This window comes from Centroberyx gerrardi, chromosome 19, assembly GCF_048128805.1.
Source record: "Centroberyx gerrardi isolate f3 chromosome 19, fCenGer3.hap1.cur.20231027, whole genome shotgun sequence".
In the NCBI taxonomy this organism is placed as follows: Eukaryota; Metazoa; Chordata; class Actinopteri; order Beryciformes; family Berycidae; genus Centroberyx; species Centroberyx gerrardi.
The window spans coordinates 17,359,129-17,379,609 of NC_136015.1; the positions used below are offsets into that span (position 1 = coordinate 17,359,129).

Sequence of the window (20,481 nt, forward strand, 5' to 3'; positions counted from 1 at the left end):
GGGGGGGGGGGGGTGATCAAGACACTAGTTGCAGTATCTGCATTCATACTGTAGGCTGAGTGCAACACAACTGCAATGGAAGATTTTTGTAAACTGGCAGCCTGCCTAGAAATAATCTTCCTCTCCTGCACTGACCTGAAAGCATGTCATGGCAGAATAGAGCGATATTTACTCAACCAGTGAGAAGGTGAGCTATATTGATGACTACTTTACCCTCAAAGTGATAATGCATCCACATACCCATTCACATTGTCTCCTGCACCTAGCTGTAGTTACTCAATCTTTAAATTATCTGCAAATTCAAGACTCAGCTTGGTAGACCACGGCAAAATAGGCTTGCTAGGAACAAGCTTTATTAAGTAAAAAAAGAAAAAAACAAACAAAAATAATGACAAACCACTTTCGTCAGTTACAGAAATGGAAGATACATTTTTTTTTTTTTATCAAGCGAGGCAAGTACGCTCTCAGGGTCCAGATCACAAATATGTACATTAGAAAACCGAGCACAAAACTACATTTCTCAGGGTCGGGCTGTGGGCGTCGCCTTACGACACGGAGCCTGACAGCGGTGTAATGACTAGACACGTGACTGCAGACGATGGGGTGAGGACACACTGCTCTGAGGGAGCTGAAAACGTTGGGATGGAGTCTTGTGAAGTCCCATCTCGCTGCATCATTCCCTCTGTTCCATCTTGACTTTGGGGGGCTTGAGGAAGGACCTGTTTTTCTTCTCCTTTTTAGTCTTGCCTTTGGCCTGGAAGGTCCTCCAACTGTCCACACGCCCATCCCTTGTTTCCTGACAAATGATGTGTAAAAAAAAAAAAAAAAAAAAAAAAATAGGGACTCTTAGGGATTGCTGAAAACGTAAAGTCATCATTTTCCCCCAATTTAGAATCGATCACAAGAATCGTGCAGGAACACACCTCAAAGTTTTTCTGCCATTCTCTCTCTCGCTTTGCTTTCTCTGCCGTCTCAATTTCCTCCTCTCTTGCCCTTTTCCTGGGGAAATAAAGAATAATTAATGCATTACCTTTTGGATGAAAATATGTTTTAATAGTGATCCTCCAGTTTGGAATTCTTCTCCAGTTTGTGACTATTTCATGGTGTGTTTATAGTATAGTAGAGTATATTTACTGCTAAAACTACATATAGATAATGGATGACAAATTAGTAAATTAGTAGTATTTTTTTTCTAGGACACAGTACTATGCTGAATTTATAAAATATTAGGAACACCTGAATTTCCATGAAACAGACCAGATGAATCCATGTAAACGCTACGATCCCATATTGGTTTTAACGATGACATCGACCTCAGACATGAATGGGAGATTTAGATTATGGGAAGTGAATGCAGGTTTCTTAAGCCTTAAAGACAGGTGAGACCTGGTTTTGCCAAATCAAAAATTTACCTTTCATGCATGTCCTTTGCTTCCCTTTCCTTCCTCTTGATCTCAAGCTCTGCAAACAGCTTCATGGTCTGCTTGTACACTGCTTGCTTGAACTGGGAAAAAAGCAGAAGAAATAAGTACAGTGTACCCTATAAGTCCTTTTGTTGATGGACCTGACCATGCCATAAATATGTACTACATCCACATTTTGAAAAATTTGATAATTGGCTGAACCAATCAAACTGAAAATGTAGATTAAGAATGCAGACATGGCCCATTTCAACACATTTAAAACTGTATGAGTCAGGGGCCTCAATTATAAAATATTTGACATTTGTTATACATTATATATTACATTTTTTACAATATTTTCTTACAGCTACATCCAAATTAAAGTTATGATTCAGAACAAGTACCTTGATATAAAAGTCATTATTATATTTATTTTCTCAAATTATGTGTGAAATATCAAAAGCATAAAGCAGTTTCTATCCTTACCCAAATTATGGCTGATAGACATCTTTTTTTTTTATGACCATATGATGAAATCTAGGATGAAGTCAAAGAACATATATTCCCAGGTGATCCATCTCTGTGAAGCCTTACCACTTCAGGGTCATCCTCCTCCACATACACCACCTTCCCGTCCTTCTTCAGCTGTTTCCTTTTCTCTTTCATCTGTCGGAGGGCGCAGAGTGGCAGAAGAAGAGAAAATGTCACCACAACCCCGAACGATCACGATAACATGAGGGAGTAAAACGGCAGAGACATTTCCGAGGGAAGGGAAACTGGGTAAGCACTCACCATATGCTCCACATACTCCTTCCCCGCATTGATCACGTCTACTGCTCTCTTCTTCTGCTCCCCATCCAGTAGGAGTTTGTACGCCTTGTCCACAGCTGCAACACACGGCCATATTCAGGTAGAATCAAACCTGTACGTCTATTCTCTTGAATCTATTGAGCGCATGTACAAAAGCAGCAGTTTAAAACATAATCTCATCATATTCATAGCAATTTGTTGGTACATTTAGAACAATAATCAGAGACTCTTTGATGTAAATATGAGCTTTTTATACCTTCAAAGGCTTGCTGTGCTCTTTCTGGGTCATCCTGATTTTTGTCTGGATGGACTAAGATGGACAACTAAACAGATAAAGAGACCAAAGATTAGGAAATGGAAAAATGTCATGTCATTATCCCACACCTCCACAGTCAAGACATGCATTCATACAGAGAAATGCGTTTCACTGTCGTTTCACGTTTTGCTTACCGCCCTAAATCTTTTCTTCAATTCCTCATCTGTTGCTTCTGGATCAATTTGCAGCACCTGAATGAAAATAGTGCGATTCACGGAGTCAAAATCATGAAGTTTATCCCAAATAAGCAGCACAACAGAAATCCAATTGTTGCGATGGCAACGGTAGCACCACTGTATATGTAAAAAACAGTAGACTGTGTAGCATTAGGTCATCAGTAATGCCTCACAGTTACCTCAAAGGGGTTCAGATTGAAGTAGGACGCCCCAGGTCTGAGCAGTCTGTCTATCTGCTGCTTTGAGGTTAACACAGAGTCCCGCTTCTCAATCTGCTTCACCTGTTAGACAGAACAAACACACAATCATCATAAGCACCTTAAGATACCTCCAGTGTCAAACTGACAAGTACATCTGACACTGAACTGCCTTTGACAACTTATGTCTCTTTTTTCTTCAGCCAGTGTATGCATGAAGCCAACACTCAGGGATCAATACTGGTGAATGAAATGGACTACAAATAGACTGTGTAAACCTGTTCCTCTTGATCTAGGATTACATCTTTCCAGGACGGACCTCGCTGCTCATTTGTTTGATCAGTAATTTATATGAATGATCAAGAGATTAGACACTGCACTGCAGCTCATACCGTTGCTTGATAGCAGTTAGTAGGTCAACAGCACCTGATCAAATAACTAACATCCAGCCAATTGTGATTCAGCCAAACTGCCATGACAAAGTCGCACTGGGTCGTTAATTACATGTGGAAGCTGAGAGGAAGCACCATAGACGATCTTTGGCGGCAGCTAGGCAGAGAAATGAAGTTGCTCACAAAACATCCGTTATTATTCTGCACAATTAACGTTAGCTTCTTGTCGTTAGCTGATGCTCATGTTTCATGCGAGGCCTCACAAGTGACAAACGAGAGAACCGTTGAGCAACCGACTTCAGCCGGTATACGACGAGCAACTGCGACTTTCACAGCGGACACCTTCACAGAGTTTATCTTACCTCCGTGTAAAAGTGTTGAAATAATTCATCTGAGGAGCTCTGAGCAGAGGGCTCTCCCCCGGCGGCCGCCATCTTGACCCAGGTTTACATGTGACGTAGGGGCGTCACGTGACGTTACTACTCATTTAATGCGGAAACTAAACACATTCTCGCTACATTTTTGCAAAAATAAATTAGCCTAAATTGAGAATTGAATTCGGACGATGCCCTCTTCGGACGAGACATTTGAGCAATAAGGCATATTTGATCTTCCTGCTATTAATATAGTACTTCCATGTATTATAGCACTCCTCGGCGGTTTAAGGGTTAAACACATACTTTTATTTTGAAAAGGACAGGACAGGAACTGCAAGAAAATGCACTACTACAGCAGCAGCGAGGGGATTTGTGATGAACGTTATCTTTGTACGAATCCTGTTTTACGAGTGTAACAAACTGCCGAAGTTAAAACACAATCGATCAGATTAATAAGTGTATCTGTTCACTCTAATCTCAAATGAGAATTGATGGAGTAAGATTATCATAACACGAGGATTGTAGCCTACTTACAAAACTGAGAGGTGAGAAACTAAACTTGGGGTTACAATCCCATTTTTTTTTTTTTTTGTAATTACAGCAGAGTTTGGGTTTACAAATCGTTATTTAACGTTTGAGACATTTCAAAATGTGCTGTTCACGTAGGCTACGATATCACTGGACAGAAATGTAGCCTCCGTGTTTCAGATGGGACCCACCCATACATGATTACCGAGGAGAACATCGGGCTACACGGTCATGGATCTATAGGACCACCGGACTAGCAGCACCATGCACTAGCCTACTACAACCACCTGATCCAAATGTCGCACGGTTATCATGAGGTTAGCCAATATCTGCTTGAAATGGCCTAGTCACCATTTCAGAACGTGCACAAATTAATTCTAGCACTTAAAATGTGATTGATTAAATTTCAAGGCAATTTCCTCTCAAAATTTAATTCAAGGACTTTCAAGGCCTGCAACAGCATCACCAATCCTACATTTGAAGATATAGTCCCTTTATTTTTGTTTTACCTTTCACCACTTGTCATGGTGAGGCAGGTGGGGATGAGCAGGGTCGGGACAGGTAGGACATTGACAGTCCACCAAGGTTTTAGTGATCCAGCCATCATCATCTGTTCCAACCTGGGACCATGTTAGGGATTCACAGGGATTGTACACAGCCATTTCCAAGTCCCCTCTAACTGGCAATGTAACTGGTGTTGGTTGCCTGGTAACGTCAGTCAGTCTGACATACAGTGAGAAACCACTTGGTCAATTAGGAACACTGCCACAGTAAACAGTTTTACTAAATTCTGAATGACTTCAAAAGGAATTGAGCCCAAATGTTTACAAATTTTAAAATGCTCAAATGTTTAAAAATAATAACCTTTTTCTGAAAATTAAATTCTTTGCCATTATGATTATAAACAGGATTATAAGCAGGTTTAATTATTTTTTGTGATAAAAGATGACTTGGACATACTCACTGAATGTATTCAGGAATAAAGCAAAAACAATTTCAATAACATTTATCTGTAAATAAACATATGCACACACAAATGGTTTACTTTGGTAAATAAAATGTATTCAATACAGATAATTTCTCTTAAGATCAACAGTAATCTTTCTTCAATGCCCGACATTAAAAAGGTTGTCCTGTTGCATGTTGGGACCAGTCAGGCTGGTTAAGGAAGCGGCTGTCTGTCTGCTGACCCTCCTGTCCTGGATGGAGCTCTGGGTCTTTCACAGCCTGCAGCCTCTGGCTCAGATCCGGTCCATGAGCTGCACCAAGACCCTCTCTCAGGGTCAGGGCCTAATGCTGAACCAACAAGGCTGCATCCTCCCACCGCTTCTGCAATGGGGGAAAACATGATAGAAGTCTACATCAGTACTAAGAATAATTAGAATAAGAACAAAAAATAATGACTTTTTTTTTTAGATTACAAAGTGCTGTAAATATAGACCAATGTGAATTTACTAAGCAAGCAACTATAACACCAACAGCACCCTGAATACCTGCTTGGAAATGCAATAGCTTGGAATGTGCCTATTATTTTAGCTACGCTCTTATTTTTTTTATCTTTTAATTTTAATTACAAGCACCCCTTTAGTCTACTTGCAACTTGATGTTAAAGTCACCGAAGATGGAAAGATCAACATCAATACAAGTATAAATGCGACAAATCTAAATAGATGAGACAGAGAAGTTGCAAAACATTACAAGCCACTGCATGTACAAATGCTGATATAATTGCACCAAGTCACAATCATTTCTCACCTTTACCTTCTGCTTTGAGTTGTAAACAAGGAAGCCAGCTAGTGCACCAATGAGTGCAGCTACGATGGGGAACAGGAACTGAGTGTTGTACAGTCCTGTAAGTAGTTCAACCTGCGATGGCCCAGACTTGCATCTTATGGAGAATAGTCTCCTGACTGAACTAGAAAAGGGCCACACAGAAAAGGGCATTTTAACAAATCTTGGTTATCTGAAATCCTACTTTGTGTAAGCACTTCGGTTGGATCTGTGACTTAATGCCCTGGGAGGTAAAGGGGTCATAAAGAGACGACTGTGACAGCAAACACCCAGCATCAAATAGATAAAAATGTAAAAACAATCAATTCTAGGCATTAGTTCAGATAATGAACATCTTACCAATAAGTCCTTTCCGTTCGTGTGAATTCTTTGTTTCATTCACATGGACAGAGGGCAGCTCCCTTACTGCCTGGTGACAAGAGGCAACATATAAAGAAACAATTCTAATTGAGAAGCTGTTCAAGGACTTCCAAGTTTTTAAACGGCACTATATACATACAGTATATACACTATATACACTATGTACACTAAAGTACAGAATTCTTCAATACAAACCTAAATATGTTTAATTTTATAGAATCAGCTTTCAGCAATAAGACTCGAGTCCCTACGTCAGTGTCTTACCTGTCTGCAAACCAAAAATAAATAAATAAATAAAAACACATTACTGTAGACCAACTATTGCCATCTTGTGGTCTTAAAGAGTAAAAACATCAGTTTCGAGGCACATCCATTGTTCCAACATCAGCCAATTTTGGCAACTTTTAATTCAGCAAACCCACAGCAATTTGAAGAATTTTGAAGACCAGTTACTATAGTTATAATCCATCATCCAGGCAATACCTTTCCAACTCAGGAATTGACCAATAAAGGAAATGACAAATATTAATAGAACAATGGACTACTAGTCGTGCTTGTATAAAATTGCTACCTCTAGCGGTGTAAGAGGGGAAATGCCCCCCTCCCCCTCCAGGAATGTGTCATGAGACAGCTGAGGTGGTTATGGTGCAGCAGGCCAACACATGTAACAGGTGTCTGCAGGGTTTTGGGCTTTACAGCGCTTACCAAATCCTTGACTGTCTGCCTTTTGGCAGTTTAATCCAACCTAATGAAACAGACATTTGGCCACTAAGGATTGTGCATGGCTGGTCAATTGGCTTATGGAGGAAACTGGCACGGTTCATTTATGTTTACTAAACCCCCGAAACTTCCGGGCTACAGTGACTTTAAATATTTACAGACTGATTCTTCAGTCAACTGAAGTAACTGGCATTCTTCACGACCTGAAAAGAATCCGACTCCCACTAAATAAAAATGTATAATTCATAGTACAGTATATTAGTAGGAAAAAAAAAGAATATAGTGTAATTATGACTAGTTTCTCCAGTGATTAAAATTAGCTGCAGGTGAGGAGACAGTACTCTGTGCAAGGCTAGCTCACCCTTGAGTACCGTTCAGGTGAGTTCCTCACTCTAGCGGTGCCGCTCTCAATGCTTCTCCACCTAGGCAGGTTGGAATAAGAGGACAGAGACATCAAACAAAATACAATGATATCATGGTACCAAAAGGCAGATTCTCAAAGCACTTTGCTATGGAAAGAAAAATTGCGATAGATGAGCAATTGCTACGGCAAAAGCATAGATGTGAACTGAAAGAATTTTAACCCTTTGGATGGTCAAATCCTTAGCGTCTTCAAAAGGAGAGAAATCGTGGTTGAGAAGCTGTGCATGATGATTTTGGGATTAGAAATGACTGTTCAACAACTCTTCTGTCGTTTGAGTAGCGATGATTTAGGCCTTCTGTACAAATCCATTCAACAGTCATGGTTGCTGTTTAACTGAATATAGCTCCCACAGTATCTTAAGTGTGACAGAATTCTTTAATGGTTCTTGGTATTGCTGTGATATCCACTACAAGAATTAAGAGAGCAAGCATGACTGCAGTCTAATATAACATGCACTGGAAAATAAAGGGTTAAAATCCTGTTAAATCCTTCTATCACCCAAACACCATTAGAGTTCTCTTGTCCCGTTGTCTGATTGCACAATTTCAGTGAGACTTTGCTTATCCTTTGAGGCAAAACAAAAATTTGACTTGTAAAAGAAGATCTCCATCCAAATGTGAAAATTGAGGTAGAAATCAAATCAAATATTGAATGACAACATTGAATTTGAGGTATCTGACAATTGACTGATGCTCAACTGAGTTTTATTGAAACGGAACAAACGTAAAAGTTATAAATACAAAGAACATCAGAGAACAAACTGCTATGGCTCTTAAGATAAGCCAAACCAAATTCTATCGGGCAAGTTCAAAGAAAACATAGGAAGTTATGATATCAGTTTTAAAAAAAACAACACAATTTGTCTACCTCTAGAAATGCTAGGCATACACTTTGAACGTTACAAAACTTTGTTTCCTTCCTTCCTGTGGATTCTTTTCTCCACCACTGCAAAAAATGAATATGAAGCTCTAACCATATGCATTTATTTACAAGCAAGTCCCTAAGCAACTATGATAAACCACAAATAAAGGGAGTACAAGTAGGGGAGGGGAGGGAGGGGGCATGGACACAAACTTCCTGCAAGGCAATATCATGATTTAATGTCCTCTCAGACTTTTGAAAATGAATGTCCACTTTTTTTTTTTAAATGTTCATTGGTGGCTTTAAAAGAATCAGGAACAAAAGGTAACAATAAAAGTGTTTTGTGTGTTTTAAGACACATGTCCCAATGTAACCGTAGGAGTAAGAAATGATTCAGCAAAACGGTTACGCTCACTTCTTCAGCCAAAACGCTTTCCAGCCAATCAACTTGAGCCAATTCTGGGGTCTGTCCATTTTTTTTCTGTGAATAGATTATTTCATGAGGGATGAAGAATAAAAAGTCAATCAAAAATTGGGGCCCAATCTCCTTATTTTTTTTCTTTTTATTGTTCTTTTTCTTTTTTTTGTTGTCGCTTACTTTGACAAATACCTTTTGGTGCATCTACTTCCACTGCTGCCCATAAGAATCCTGTGAAAACTCCAGGGTGTCATTACTGTAACCATAGTTACCGGAATAGTCGGCCCCTTGCTGCAGGGGCTGCTGGGCGATGGGCTGGGACCCCCAGTTCTGCTGATTGTTGGTCTGGCGGCGCTTGGAATCAGGCTGGTTAAACACGTCTGCCTTCCTCTTCCCGCCAACGTTGCCCCCGCGATTGCCCCGGGCCCCACGAGGACCGCGGCCCCTCTGCGGCTGGAAGGGGGCTCCCCGCCCGCCGCGACCGCCCCTCGGCCCACCAATGGGTGGCCCTCTCTGGGCGTAGCCCCCCCGGCCTCGTGCCGGCGGCGCTCCACGGGCCCTAGGTGGAGGAGGCCCCCCCCTGCTGGGGCGAGCACCACGGCCCCTCATGCTGTACATGTCTTCGTAGCCGTAGTAGGGGTCTTCATAGCCACCACGGTAGTCATGATAGTCGTAGCCGTAGTAGTCGTCATAGTAGTCTTCATATCCATAGTAATCTGGTGGATAGGAATAGCCGCCGCGGCCACCGCGGCCCCTGCCCCGGCCTGGTGGGGGCATACGAGGAGGCGGGTAGTAGTAGTAGTCATCATACCTGCAGAGGGGAGAATAATGTCAATAACTTTCACTGAATTCCTTATTTTAGATTGAATGTTATCGGATTTAACAGCTATTCAGGCAGTTGACCAATCAGATCTCTCTGCTCTTCTGCCTCACCCTGTATTCCTGGTGGTCTGCCGAGCTGCCTGGCGCTCTTTCCTCTTCTTGTCTGGCGGCTTTGCCAGGACGATCTCAATTTCCTCTCCCCCTAGCTCCTTCCCATTCATTTCCTCCATTGCCTAACAACAACAAAACAATTCATGACAATGAATCACAATAAATTATGTGACAGGCAAAGTACCTTTTGCAAAGCACGGACAACTCACCTTCACAGCAGCATCCCTTTCCTCAAAATGGACGAAAGCATAGTCTTTCAGCTTCTTCACTCGCTCCAGCTTTCCAAACTGAGAGAAGGTTTTCTCAAGAAGCTCTTCAGTCACTGGTGTGGCCAGCTTCCTTACAAAGAGCACCTTAACCTATGTAGGGAAAAAACAATGCTTCTGATACCATGTAAAACGGGACATGGTTGTTGTGTATTAGAGAGAGAGAGAGAGAGAGAGAGAGAGAGAGAGAGAGAGAGAGAGAGAGAGAGAGAGAGAGAGAGAGAGAGATAACACTTGCTTACCTTGGCCATGACCTCTGGATCTGGCTCGGCGACGGGGTCGGCCCACTCTACAGTGACTGGGTTCCCCCACACCTTCACCTTGCCACTCATAAGGCGGCGGCGGGCCTGTGCTGCGGACTTGTGGTCCTCATACTCCAGGAAACAGAAGCCACGGTTCTTCTTCTTGTCATCTGGCTGGTGGTACAAGATCACCTCTTGCAGACCCTCTGGAAGATAGAAAAATAATACCATGAACATAAGTTAACAGCTAAAGCTAAAGTTTGAATACTACTGCATGAGGAAAAATGACAGCATATTAATAAGCCACAGAAATGGCAAAACTGACTTCAACTGAGACTGACCTGTAACTTTGCCAAAGTCTTCCAATATACTTTCTCTTGTCTTGTTCTTTGGAATTGATCCGACAAACAGGCGGTTGTTTGCAACAGATATACACACTCCCAGGTACTTCCCAGACCGGATTTCATAGTTATCACACTGAAAATAAAACAAAGAGGTCAACAATTGTTGTGTGAAATGAATTATGAATGAACAGCAGGTGTGTGAACCCAGCCACAGCTGAGCTACTCAAAAGAATATTTAAATTGAGCACATCTTCATTCCACAGCAGGTCAACTGAAAAACACTATTTTAGTGCCGGTGGTTGTTTTGTGAATCCCAACCCTTGTTTCTATTGATAGCTGTATGGCAAGAAGGAAAACAAAACTAGAATCAATGACATATAGGACTGGGCGTTGGAATTTGAGACCTATACAGGGTCTGATACAGTTTCATTTTTCCATTTTAAATGAAACAAAAGTATATTATTTATTAAACATTACTACAAGTTTAATTCTATGAATAGCATCAGCCCATGAGTAGCAGATCTCTTCAAGAAAAATGCAAAAAACTGGAAGAAAACCAAAGGTGTGACTTTAAGAATCCAAAATTTTAAAGCTTCTGGATACATTTCAATGCCTTAAAAATTATAAAATTGGCACGGCGTGGATAGATATGGTGTTTCAATACCCTGCCATACTGACTTACAAGCTTCACAGCCTCTTGTGCATCCTCCTTGGTGCAGTATGTGATGAAGGCGTAACCTCTATTCTGACCAGAAAGAGGGTCCATCATTAACCTGAGGTCCCAGATGGGACCAGCCGTCTCAAAGAGGGGCACCAGCTCGTCTTCATACAAGTCCCTGGGGATCTTTCCCACAAACACCTGAGACACAGGGATGGAACAGGTGGGACAGGTTTAAGGATTGTAAGCATACAATACAATTAGATATCAAGATAGTGTTACCAGAGCACAGACTTGATACTTCTCACCTTACTTAAAACATTAAGGCCCTTAATCAAGTGATGCCGTCCGTTAAGTTTCTGTTATGATTATTTACCTCAGTTCCAATCCCAGGCTGTGTTCCTTTAAACACCTCCTCAGGTGGGGGACCTCCGTATTTCCTCTGCCCTGTGGTGACATCCAGGGTGTATCCTGTCCGATCCAACAGAGCCTGAAAAAGAAGAACAAAACATTACTGGTAAGTCGGCAGATGCACGTTCATATGGTCCAGTTTCATAGCCACTGCATTGACCTACTTTCCCACAAGCCTTGGCCCAAACACTTTACCTTTATTTTTGTCTCATCTGGGCCCTTGGTGGACTCTTGCACTTTACTTCCTTGCTTTTCTCTCTGTCTGTAAGTCTTCATGACTCCACAAAGGAAAGCACTTTTATTCTGGATAAAAAGAAACAAACAAAACGTGATTATCTGTAACAACATTGCAAAACAAACACAAAACGTATTTTAAACAGAATTAGAATGCAATCCATGTCCTTACCTGCACATGGGACAGGTCGCTCTCTTTGAACTGCTGCAGCACGGTAAGTGCCCCCTCTTCATTGAACTCCCGCAGCGCATCAATGGCCCTCTCATCCAGGTCAGCATAAGCCACCAAACCTGCAGTTACAGGGCAAAGTCATTTTCAGGCTCAAGTAGATACCCAGAACTCAAGCAAAACTGATAAATATGAAATATCATAGCTTGTTGAGGCAATAATTAACCCAATTGCCCACCTGTCTGGAAGATGTTATCCAGACTTTCAGCCACTTTCTGGGGCAGCCCGGCATCAATGAGCGTCTGGTAGTTCTCTGTGTGTGTTGTTGACACGTCCATGGGTTCTTCTTCTTCCTTTACCGGGGCAGAGCTACCGTTCACCTCAGCGGCAGCCATTCTCCTTAAGAACAAGCAACAATAAGAGAAGCAATTAAATTAATATATTGTTTATCTTTTTCCCCTTCAACGAGAGGAGTGGACAACAAATCCAGCATTTCTATGACCCAAACTGTAAGAAAGATTTTATCAATACAATCATAATTTGGCTACTAGTTGGTGTATAGTTTTTAAACTAATGTGTGTTGTGACGACTGGCATCAAGATTAAATAAATGGCCCGTTCTGGGTGATGGCCTATTTCGCTTTCAAACCAATATTTTCATGTGAAACGTGCACAGAACAAATGTGAAAGCTGAAACAAGAGCCTAGCCTGCAAACGAATAGGAATAGTTTGTTTTTGTTACAAACAAGGTCAATTAACTGACATCAATCTGAACTAACAGATGCACCAACTATTTATACAGGTTTATTAGGTACTGTATAAGGCACAGTAATGTTACGTCTGCCTGGCAAATCTTGCCATCACCCCTTTCAAAGAAACCTCTAAAAGCCAGCGTCCCGCCCCCTTCACATGCAGTTTGCTAGCTAACGAGGTAAATACAAATATCATTCTACAATTGAATGCAGAGAGTCTGAATGCATGAAAATGGTTAATAAATATAAACAAATACATTTTACAGCATTTAGAGTCAAACAGAAAACCACAAATCATACTCTCGGTGTGTGCGAAACCAAACAGTAGTTAGCTTGCTGGCTAGCTAACGAGCTTATCGTTATGGCTAAAATGAAGGCCTCGCGGTGCAGAAAGACACCTTTCAGAATTCAAATACAGACGCGCCGTAAAAGGCGCAAACACGTAGTTAGCAAGACTTACCGATCTATTTCGGGAAAATAACAGTAGCGTGAATTAAATTCTGTAACAATTAGCGTGTTAGACGTACGGAAAACAGCTATTATGAATAATACGTTTAGGTCTACCCACGAGACAGATTTCCAGACGGTCCCGTCGTCGCCCGAACAACGCCACCGCTCGGCGATCAACGCGAGATTTGGAGGAGGAACTGCAAGCAAGAGGTGCGTTCGTTTTGGGAATGTGGGAGACGCGTCGTCATGTGGCCTAACCAAAACTACAAAAACAATTACATTACATTTCGCTCAAAACGGACTTTACACAAGGTACAAAGCTAACTGTCATTTTTCATTAACAAACCCGAAAAAGAGAGAAAAACTCGGCCCAGTGACAATGTTATTCAACCTGAGCGGATCCCAGACTGTCAGCGGGCAGTGCGGGGTAGATAAATCGAGCGCTTTATCTTCAAATAGCCAACCACGTATATCAAGGTTTGACTGGCATGACTTTACCCCAATAAGATTCCTTTTTCTAGACATTTACATAGACGTGAATATGAAAAACATATTTTCCCTAGACAACACAATTATTCATAGAGCGCAATCTAAATCTAGCTGACTGACATGCAAATGAGATGGGAGAGATGCAAATGAGTTTCACACATGTATACAGGCGACAAAAACCTCCATGTAAATGAAAAATTAAGCACTTTAATATTTTTTTGTGTCATACACAATCTCATACAGCATCTGCCTTGACCGGCAGCCTATCAATCAATATCTGATAATCATTGACAATTGGCAATAAGATGGTGTTTAAGGTCGGAGTGTCGATGAAGAGGAATGATAACTGGCATCCAAGATTCAGTCGTCATGTTTCAGCTTTCTGATTTTGCCCTTATGGCGGTCGATCTCCCGCTGCATGCGCTCAATCTCTTTTTTGTGATGGTCGATCTCCTCTTCGTGATGCTTCCTCAGGGCGGCCAGCTGCTCCTTCTCCTTCTGCCTGCAGGTTCAAGCAGAGTGAAGAGGAAGTGAAAAGCTGGTAAACATTTCCTCAGGTGAAAGTGGGTTAGGAGATTTCACCCTGACATATTACAGGTTTGGGCCCACTGGATTATTATAAGGATGGGATGCACCTCACCTGAAGTATCTCTCCTCTTCCGCTGCTTGTCGCTTTCCAAAAGCTCCTCCTGCGTCCCTCACTGAGCCTCCTCCGCCTCCTCCTTTTCCTGCTCCTTTGCCCAGCTCGCCAAGCTACAGTAAGCAGAGGGAATGCTTCATCGACATTGTTTGAATCAAATTACACCATGATTAGATGACAGCAATTAGAGAGATTACACAAACATCCATTGATTGAGAAAGGAGCTCTGTAGTTTATAAATATTTCTCAGGTGATGACATTGCAGCAATTAGCAGGAAGTTACCTAGATGCGAGCGTGCACACAGTTTTTAATTTAGCCCTGAAAATAGCTAAGTTTACTAAGCACTTATATTTAGTTCATCCACTGTCCAGTAGCAGACTGTAGCTCCAACTCTCTCTTATTGAGCTCGATAGTTAGCTAGCCTGGCTAACGTTAGCAAGCTTGCTGTCAAACAAAGTTAGCATTCAAAACGCCATCTGTAACAAGTCGACACAAGTTTACCTGGTCAGATGCCATTCTAATCTGAGTGGCAATGCATCCCCTAAAGTTAAGCCTGGTAAGAAACCTTGCCATTATCAGTCTGATACTAAGTACAACTGCCACAGCACAGCTCTACTGCACCTCCGAATGCGGAAATTTGAATTACCATAAACGTCTCGACATGGGCGTGGAGGAAAACATCCAGCTGGTCGACTGATCGACTCGTTACTGCCACCCGGTGGTAAGGGCAGGAATTGCAGCCGTTGTGTCCAGTGGAGTCGAAATGGATTCGATTTTAGTATTATCGGCTCAAATCACTAACATTATTCGTCCACGAATGTTTGGACTTGTGCATCAACCTTTGTGAATGTGTACACAACTTACAAGTTAGAGTAATGTGTCAAATTAGTTTAAAGAGATCAATACAATGTAAGACTGTCTCACACAGATGAACTTTTAATTTGCAGGTTGTCTTGTCTGAATTTGATGAGTTCATTAGAATATTTTCCACTGTGGGCATGTTGAGTGCAGTCAGTCAGTAAAGTAACTTTTCTCTGATAAGACTAAGACTAAGTCTGGAAAATGGCTGCTATGTTTTTGTGTTACCCATCAAGCACAGCATCCTGTAGGCTACAGGTAACGCTATCACTAGGAATATAATGTTTCATTCATTCATTCATTCATTCATTTATTCATTCAGTTTTTTACCTGCTTGTTCCTGCTCAGGGTCACTGGGGCCTGGAGCCTATCCCAGCATGCATTGTGCAGAAGGCCGGGAAACACCCTGGACAGGCTGCCAGTCCATCACAGGGCAAACCCAGATAAACACACACTCACTCACTGACTCACTCACTCACTCACTCACTCACTCACTCACATTCACACCTATGGGTTTACAATCTACCTGACTTGCGGAACGTGGGAGGAACACGGGGAGAACATGCAAAACAGCTTTCTCCTCCGGTGTCCTTGACATTTAAAGAGTTCCCTCTGTTTCCTCTATTGCTCAGACTCTTCTGCATTGCAATACAATAATTTCCTGTTCATATTCTGTAACCGCTGGTTATAGACGACGCTGTGTTTTGACGTTCCTGCATTATGGGCCTATTACTCAAAAGGATGGGACACACAGCACTCATCTCTCAAGTGCTGGATGAGACACACTCGGCAGCACAAAGGGAAGCTTTGCACAGTGAGAGAGGTGGTGGGTGTTTAGTGCAGATGAGTCATAATGGAGACCCAGCGATGAAGGGCCCTGCCTGGCAGACAATGCTCATCCCGGCACAGTGTCGGATGAGCTCGCTGTCCCTGACACTCGCCTTGCATCATGTGAACCCAGCAGAGTTGATGGTCAACGAGCAAGTGGAGGCGTGGCGCCGCCGCGGTGACGTATGCCCCGTCCGCTCAGAAAGACCCAAACTGTTTGTGGGAAGTTCAACAATGGACATGATGATCTGGAAGCTCTTGTGAAACGAAAAGCAGTACGCAAGCTTTCAATCATGAAGACCCTTGATAGTTTGTTGGCCCATTGTGTTCTGTACTGAATGAGCCTTGGCCTGCTTATATGGAGGAAAGACGTATAAAAGGAGGAAATAAATCCATGTACACAAGCCTGGTAGTTGTGCAACTGAGAAAGAACAAGGTGCAAGAAAACTATGGGCACCTTTCTTGGTTTATTGTCACCTTAAGCTAAGGAAGTTACTTCCTTTTCAAAACTTTCAAGGCAAGATTTGAACATGGATTACATTTATTTTCTTAGATATATAAACGTTTTGTACTTGTTTTAGTTTTACCTTTTCCACATCAATACTGGAACTGCAGCACTGACGCAGTAACACTCTTGCAACAAATGGTGGCAGTATGCTCTCATACTGACAGAGCATCTACTATGTGTTGCTCTGAATATGGAATTACAATGTGTTACCATTAATATAAAACAATTCCTTCTTTCCTTGTAATGGACAAAAGCAAGCGTTGCTCTCTCAATTTGTTTCAAATGAGGATTGAAATTGAATTTCATAGGAAAAAACAGGCTACAACAGATCTACAGAGGTAGTTGATCCTGCTGCATTCATCATCTAATATATATCTAGCAATTATACACAGGTAAACACAGGATTTTGCAAACGGTTGACTTAATTACTGACAAATCCATCCAAAAGGTGAATGATAACATAAAAATTAGGAGAATATCCTCACACTTTATGTCACTACTTCTCATTTTAAACAGATAGAGACATAGATTAATTCCCCATGAATAGTTTTTAATGCAGCATTACCTCAGAAAAAAACAGTACATTATGGTTGAATTGAACAGAAAATCATTCTGTTGTTTTTGGGAGAATATATTAGCTATCACAGTGAGCAAAACGGTGAACTTGAGGTGTGTGTGTGTGTTAGTGCATGTTTTTGTACGGCCATGTATGGACTTCCGGTCCACAGGATACAGAGCAGCCAGTTACCTGGATCTTTTCAATGCTGCTCACCTCGCCGGCTCAAGTGTTGCCATAGGAAATAGTATCCTGGCAACAGCACCAACCTGAGCAAAGACAAAGTAAGGTCATGCAGAGCTTACAAGATGTGGCACAATGTTCCTGTATGAACAATTCATTTTCATAACCTCTGCTTGCAAGGACATTGATTGCAACCCTGTCATAATGTTCTTCAACATTTTTGCATTGCAATGCTAGGATGACATTTAATCTGAAGGATTTCTGAGGCTTTTTGGTGCAGTAGACATGTTTGGATACCTTTTGTAATGCTTGTAATCAACCTCCTTCTACCAGTGCACTATCAATAATTGCATGAAATAGCAGTCCCATCTTCATTACATTCCTCCCTCTGGAGAAAAGTATGTGGATATGTACCTGCTGGGCTATAATTGGCCCTTCTGTTCAGGATTTCAACACAAACTGCTGAGGTAATAGCGTTGTAATGGTATGGAGCCATTTGAGTATAAGGTTTTGAAATGTACAACAGATTCCCTTCCTTGTAACTCTATCTTGTGGACCACATTTCTGCAGTAAAGGGAAATGCAACCACATTTGCATTGCAAAGCAGAGAATTGTAAGCTATGATATTTGTATCTTTGGAATAATGTTGCGCTTCAAGTATAATGTCCAATTGATTATTTAAAAAAAAGCGCAGAAAGATGATGACTACAGACCAGTATTTAGACTTCATGGTCCCTAAGTAAAACACCACATTCAAGCTCGTCTAATTCAGAGAGTTTCGTCTGCTGGTGCTGAAACTCTTTGTTGCCAATAGCCCTCCTGAGCTGCCTGGATGTTGCCACTGTTGCCATGGCGACCATCAGGATGGATAAAGGGGTCCAGATTCTTTACGTGCTGTACATGAGAGGTCTTTTTGGTCAAGGAACAGTGATAGACATTATTGACTGGATTCACAGGCAGCTTGGCAATAATTAAAAGCGAATTGACTCATTTAACGAACTGTGTCAAGCGCACACTGGGCCTAGAAACACTGTAAATCCAGCCGCTCAAGGCTGTTCTCTTTTAAACAGTGTAAGTGCTTCACTTCTCTGTCTAAAGATCTCCTCCCCATCAAAAGAAGTCTCTGCTCTAACGTACAAACTGTCTTCATCATTAAATAACTGTTACATTATGATGCAAAGGCTTTGAATCTTTGTTATATTGGTGATTGGCCACCTAGTACTATCACAGAACTACTTTGAATAGCGAGACACAACTGTATGTACAATTTGATCTACTATTCACAAAATAATATCCATTTTCCAAATTTCAGCGCTGATTTCAGTTCATTTTCCTCAGTTGGTGGCTGCTATAATGGCCTCGCCATCGACTCTCTCATTTTCTTTTGACTGAAGCTCAATTCGCCCTCTTTACAAGTTCCAGCTGATGTTATCGTGCATGATGTCCTGTTCACTTTAACGTTAAGACTCTCAGCATTCCTCCAGTACCAAAGCTGGTCATTAGCCTCCCTCAGTCCAGACAACCCCTGGGGTTGACACACGGTCTGGAAGTGAGGCGAGTGGTCATACCCTCCAGGGAACCACTCTCAGGAGACTGCTGGCATTTGGTTATGACGCACAAACACAGCTGTAAGCCGCCACAGTTGGCATTTTGTCATTCGGGTAAAGGAGTCACATGGGAGGCATTTTTTTTCAATGGCGCAATTATCTTTTTTCAACGGCAATCAGAAGGGAGAGAGAGAGAAAGAGAGTGAGAGAGAGAACGAGAGAGAGAGAGGGAGACAGAGTAGAGGGAGAGAACAGTAGTATAGATGTGTGTAAGTGCTCCTATCAGGCCAATGAGAGACCATCATCTCGCCCATATCAACCCCCATACCCCTCCTCCTTGTTCCTGCCTCCCTGATGTGCTGATTCAATAAGTGGTCTGTGATTGCTTTAGATATCCATTTAAATTCAACAGAAATTTCTGCATCAGAAACAACCCCATGTGTGATGTGTCACTCTTTCTGTGAGACAAAGGTGTGATTTCAGCTGAAGGAGCCAGAAACAACGAATGGAGGTAATCATCAAAACCTGAAGGGTAAAGAAAGATTTCCCCCCATGTGATTACTTGTGACCGGCAACCAACACAGCATGACATACCTTCCACAGAACAGTAACTTCTATCCTGAGCGACTTACAATGTGTGAGCAGACACGAGTTCAGTGTCTTGCTTGAGGATGATTTGACAGGTGAAATGGATATTGATGGACACACAGTGGCTGGTTTCAGAGATTAAATCCACAACCTTTCAGTTATAACATGGTCTCTTTAACCACTAGGCCACCCTGGTGCCTCAACTACTAAATCATGTAACCGTAGACAGCATGCGAATGGCTTTGTGCATATCGCAGCGTAATCCATGGCTGCATGCATAGAAAGTAGGCAGTTTTCAAAGCTCGCTGCACTTCTCTGCTCAGCCTTCTCTTCTCTCCCTGCAGTGCAACATGGCGCTCTCTGCAAAGAGCTTTGCGTTGAAACACTCGAGTCGATCCATCACAGCGCCGTGATGAACTCAAGTCGGTGATCATCATTAACGTGAATAACTACAATTCTAAATGACATCAATCATATTTTCAGAATAGTGTTGATTTAATGTGACACTTCATTGATCCCTCATGAGGAAATTTTGGTTTTTGCTTGCCCCCTCCAGGGAGGTCAGAGGTCAGGGTCTGCTGCAGAACTGTGCCGGTGGGATTCAGTGTGTCTTGTTCAAAAACACTTCAGCAGGGCGGCTGCTTGCCAACACACACAACGTGAACCCCGGCCCTCCACCACCAGGTCACTCTGGTGCATTTTTTGTGCCAGATTTTCTTGAAAATACCCTATTTTTGTAATCGTGATGTGTGTGAGGAATTTATATCATACAGATTTATGTAAATTTGAAAAGGGAAAGTTAACTGTGAATCATCAAGGTGTGAATCAAGTGGGTACACTGAGTTTAGGCGAGAGTACCCTCCATCTCATCCCTGACTGTCACCCAGGCTGAACACAGTGTTAATCAAAATTGATCTCTCTTGTACTTTCTTTTTCTCAAGCATACTAAAGAGATTAACTACAATTTGTGTGTACCCAGAAGGAGTGAACACAATTCAGAGTTGATCTCGCTGCTGCTTCACACTTGACAATTGCATGACATTATTACTGCT

At 41.9% G+C, this 20,481-nt stretch overlaps 3 protein-coding genes across 8 annotated transcripts; all 3 read right to left on the reverse strand.

Annotated features, from left to right (window-relative positions):
• Positions 1–331: 331 nt before the first annotated feature.
• Positions 332–3,738, reverse strand: dnajc8 (DnaJ (Hsp40) homolog, subfamily C, member 8). Its single transcript, XM_071911874.2, has 9 exons — positions 3,657–3,738; positions 2,885–2,986; positions 2,664–2,720; positions 2,470–2,536; positions 2,196–2,290; positions 1,998–2,069; positions 1,413–1,504; positions 924–999; positions 332–796 (listed from the first exon to the last, which is right to left on the reverse strand). Exons 1-9 carry the CDS (start codon positions 3,726–3,728, stop codon positions 674–676), a joined length of 756 nt encoding a protein of 251 aa, XP_071767975.1. The 5' UTR covers positions 3,729–3,738; the 3' UTR covers positions 332–673.
• Positions 3,739–5,234: 1,496 nt separating this feature from the next.
• LOC139929557 (heterogeneous nuclear ribonucleoprotein R) lies at positions 5,235–13,386 on the reverse strand. Of its 6 annotated transcripts, none has more exons than XM_078290339.1 (15): positions 13,242–13,384; positions 12,269–12,429; positions 12,034–12,152; positions 11,823–11,930; positions 11,593–11,706; positions 11,241–11,417; positions 10,556–10,691; positions 10,215–10,420; positions 9,916–10,065; positions 9,707–9,828; positions 9,046–9,584; positions 7,432–7,492; positions 6,330–6,395; positions 5,955–6,114; positions 5,235–5,528 (listed from the first exon to the last, which is right to left on the reverse strand). In XM_078290339.1, the coding sequence occupies exons 2-12, from the start codon at positions 12,423–12,425 to the stop codon at positions 7,458–7,460; spliced, it is 1,863 nt and encodes a 620-aa protein (XP_078146465.1). In that variant the 5' UTR covers positions 12,426–12,429; positions 13,242–13,384; the 3' UTR covers positions 5,235–5,528; positions 5,955–6,114; positions 6,330–6,395; positions 7,432–7,457. The 6 variants fall into 6 exon arrangements, with proteins under 6 accessions (XP_078146465.1, XP_078146464.1, XP_078146463.1 ...); XM_078290338.1 differs by having other exon boundaries at positions 5,961–6,114; positions 6,330–6,399; XM_078290337.1 differs by having other exon boundaries at positions 6,330–6,399.
• Positions 13,387–13,907: 521 nt separating this feature from the next.
• atp5if1a (ATP synthase inhibitory factor subunit 1a) lies at positions 13,908–15,009 on the reverse strand. The gene is made up of 3 exons (XM_071922494.2): positions 14,863–15,009; positions 14,361–14,473; positions 13,908–14,222 (listed from the first exon to the last, which is right to left on the reverse strand). Exons 1-3 carry the CDS (start codon positions 14,932–14,934, stop codon positions 14,081–14,083), a joined length of 327 nt encoding a protein of 108 aa, XP_071778595.1. The 5' UTR covers positions 14,935–15,009; the 3' UTR covers positions 13,908–14,080.
• Positions 15,010–20,481: the final 5,472 nt, after the last annotated feature.

Bases quoted from the DNA above. Each gene is read 5' to 3' on its own strand.
- dnajc8 (XM_071911874.2), bottom strand. From the start codon at position 3,728: ATGGCGGCCGCCGGGGGAGAGCCCTCTGCTCAGAGCTCCTCAGATGAA. The intron at 2,291-2,469 runs GTATAAAAAGCT...CGTGTGTTGCAG, and splicing joins AGCACAGCAAGCCTTTGAAG to CTGTGGACAAGGCGTACAAA. The intron at 797-923 runs GTGTGTTCCTGC...ATCATTTGTCAG, and splicing joins AATGGCAGAAAAACTTTGAG to GAAACAAGGGATGGGCGTGT.
- atp5if1a (XM_071922494.2), bottom strand. From the start codon at position 14,934: ATGGCAAGGTTTCTTACCAGGCTTAACTTTAGGGGATGCATTGCCACT. The intron at 14,474-14,862 runs GTAAACTTGTGT...TGCTTACTGTAG, and splicing joins TTAGAATGGCATCTGACCAG to CTTGGCGAGCTGGGCAAAGG. The intron at 14,223-14,360 runs GTGAGGTGCATC...TTGAACCTGCAG, and splicing joins GAAGAGGAGAGATACTTCAG to GCAGAAGGAGAAGGAGCAGC.
- LOC139929557 (XM_078290335.1), bottom strand. From the start codon at position 12,425: ATGGCTGCCGCTGAGGTGAACGGTAGCTCTGCCCCGGTAAAGGAAGAA. The intron at 12,153-12,268 runs GTGGGCAATTGG...CTGTAACTGCAG, and splicing joins GGATAACATCTTCCAGACAG to GTTTGGTGGCTTATGCTGAC. The intron at 11,931-12,033 runs GTAAGGACATGG...CTTTTTATCCAG, and splicing joins GCGACCTGTCCCATGTGCAG to AATAAAAGTGCTTTCCTTTG.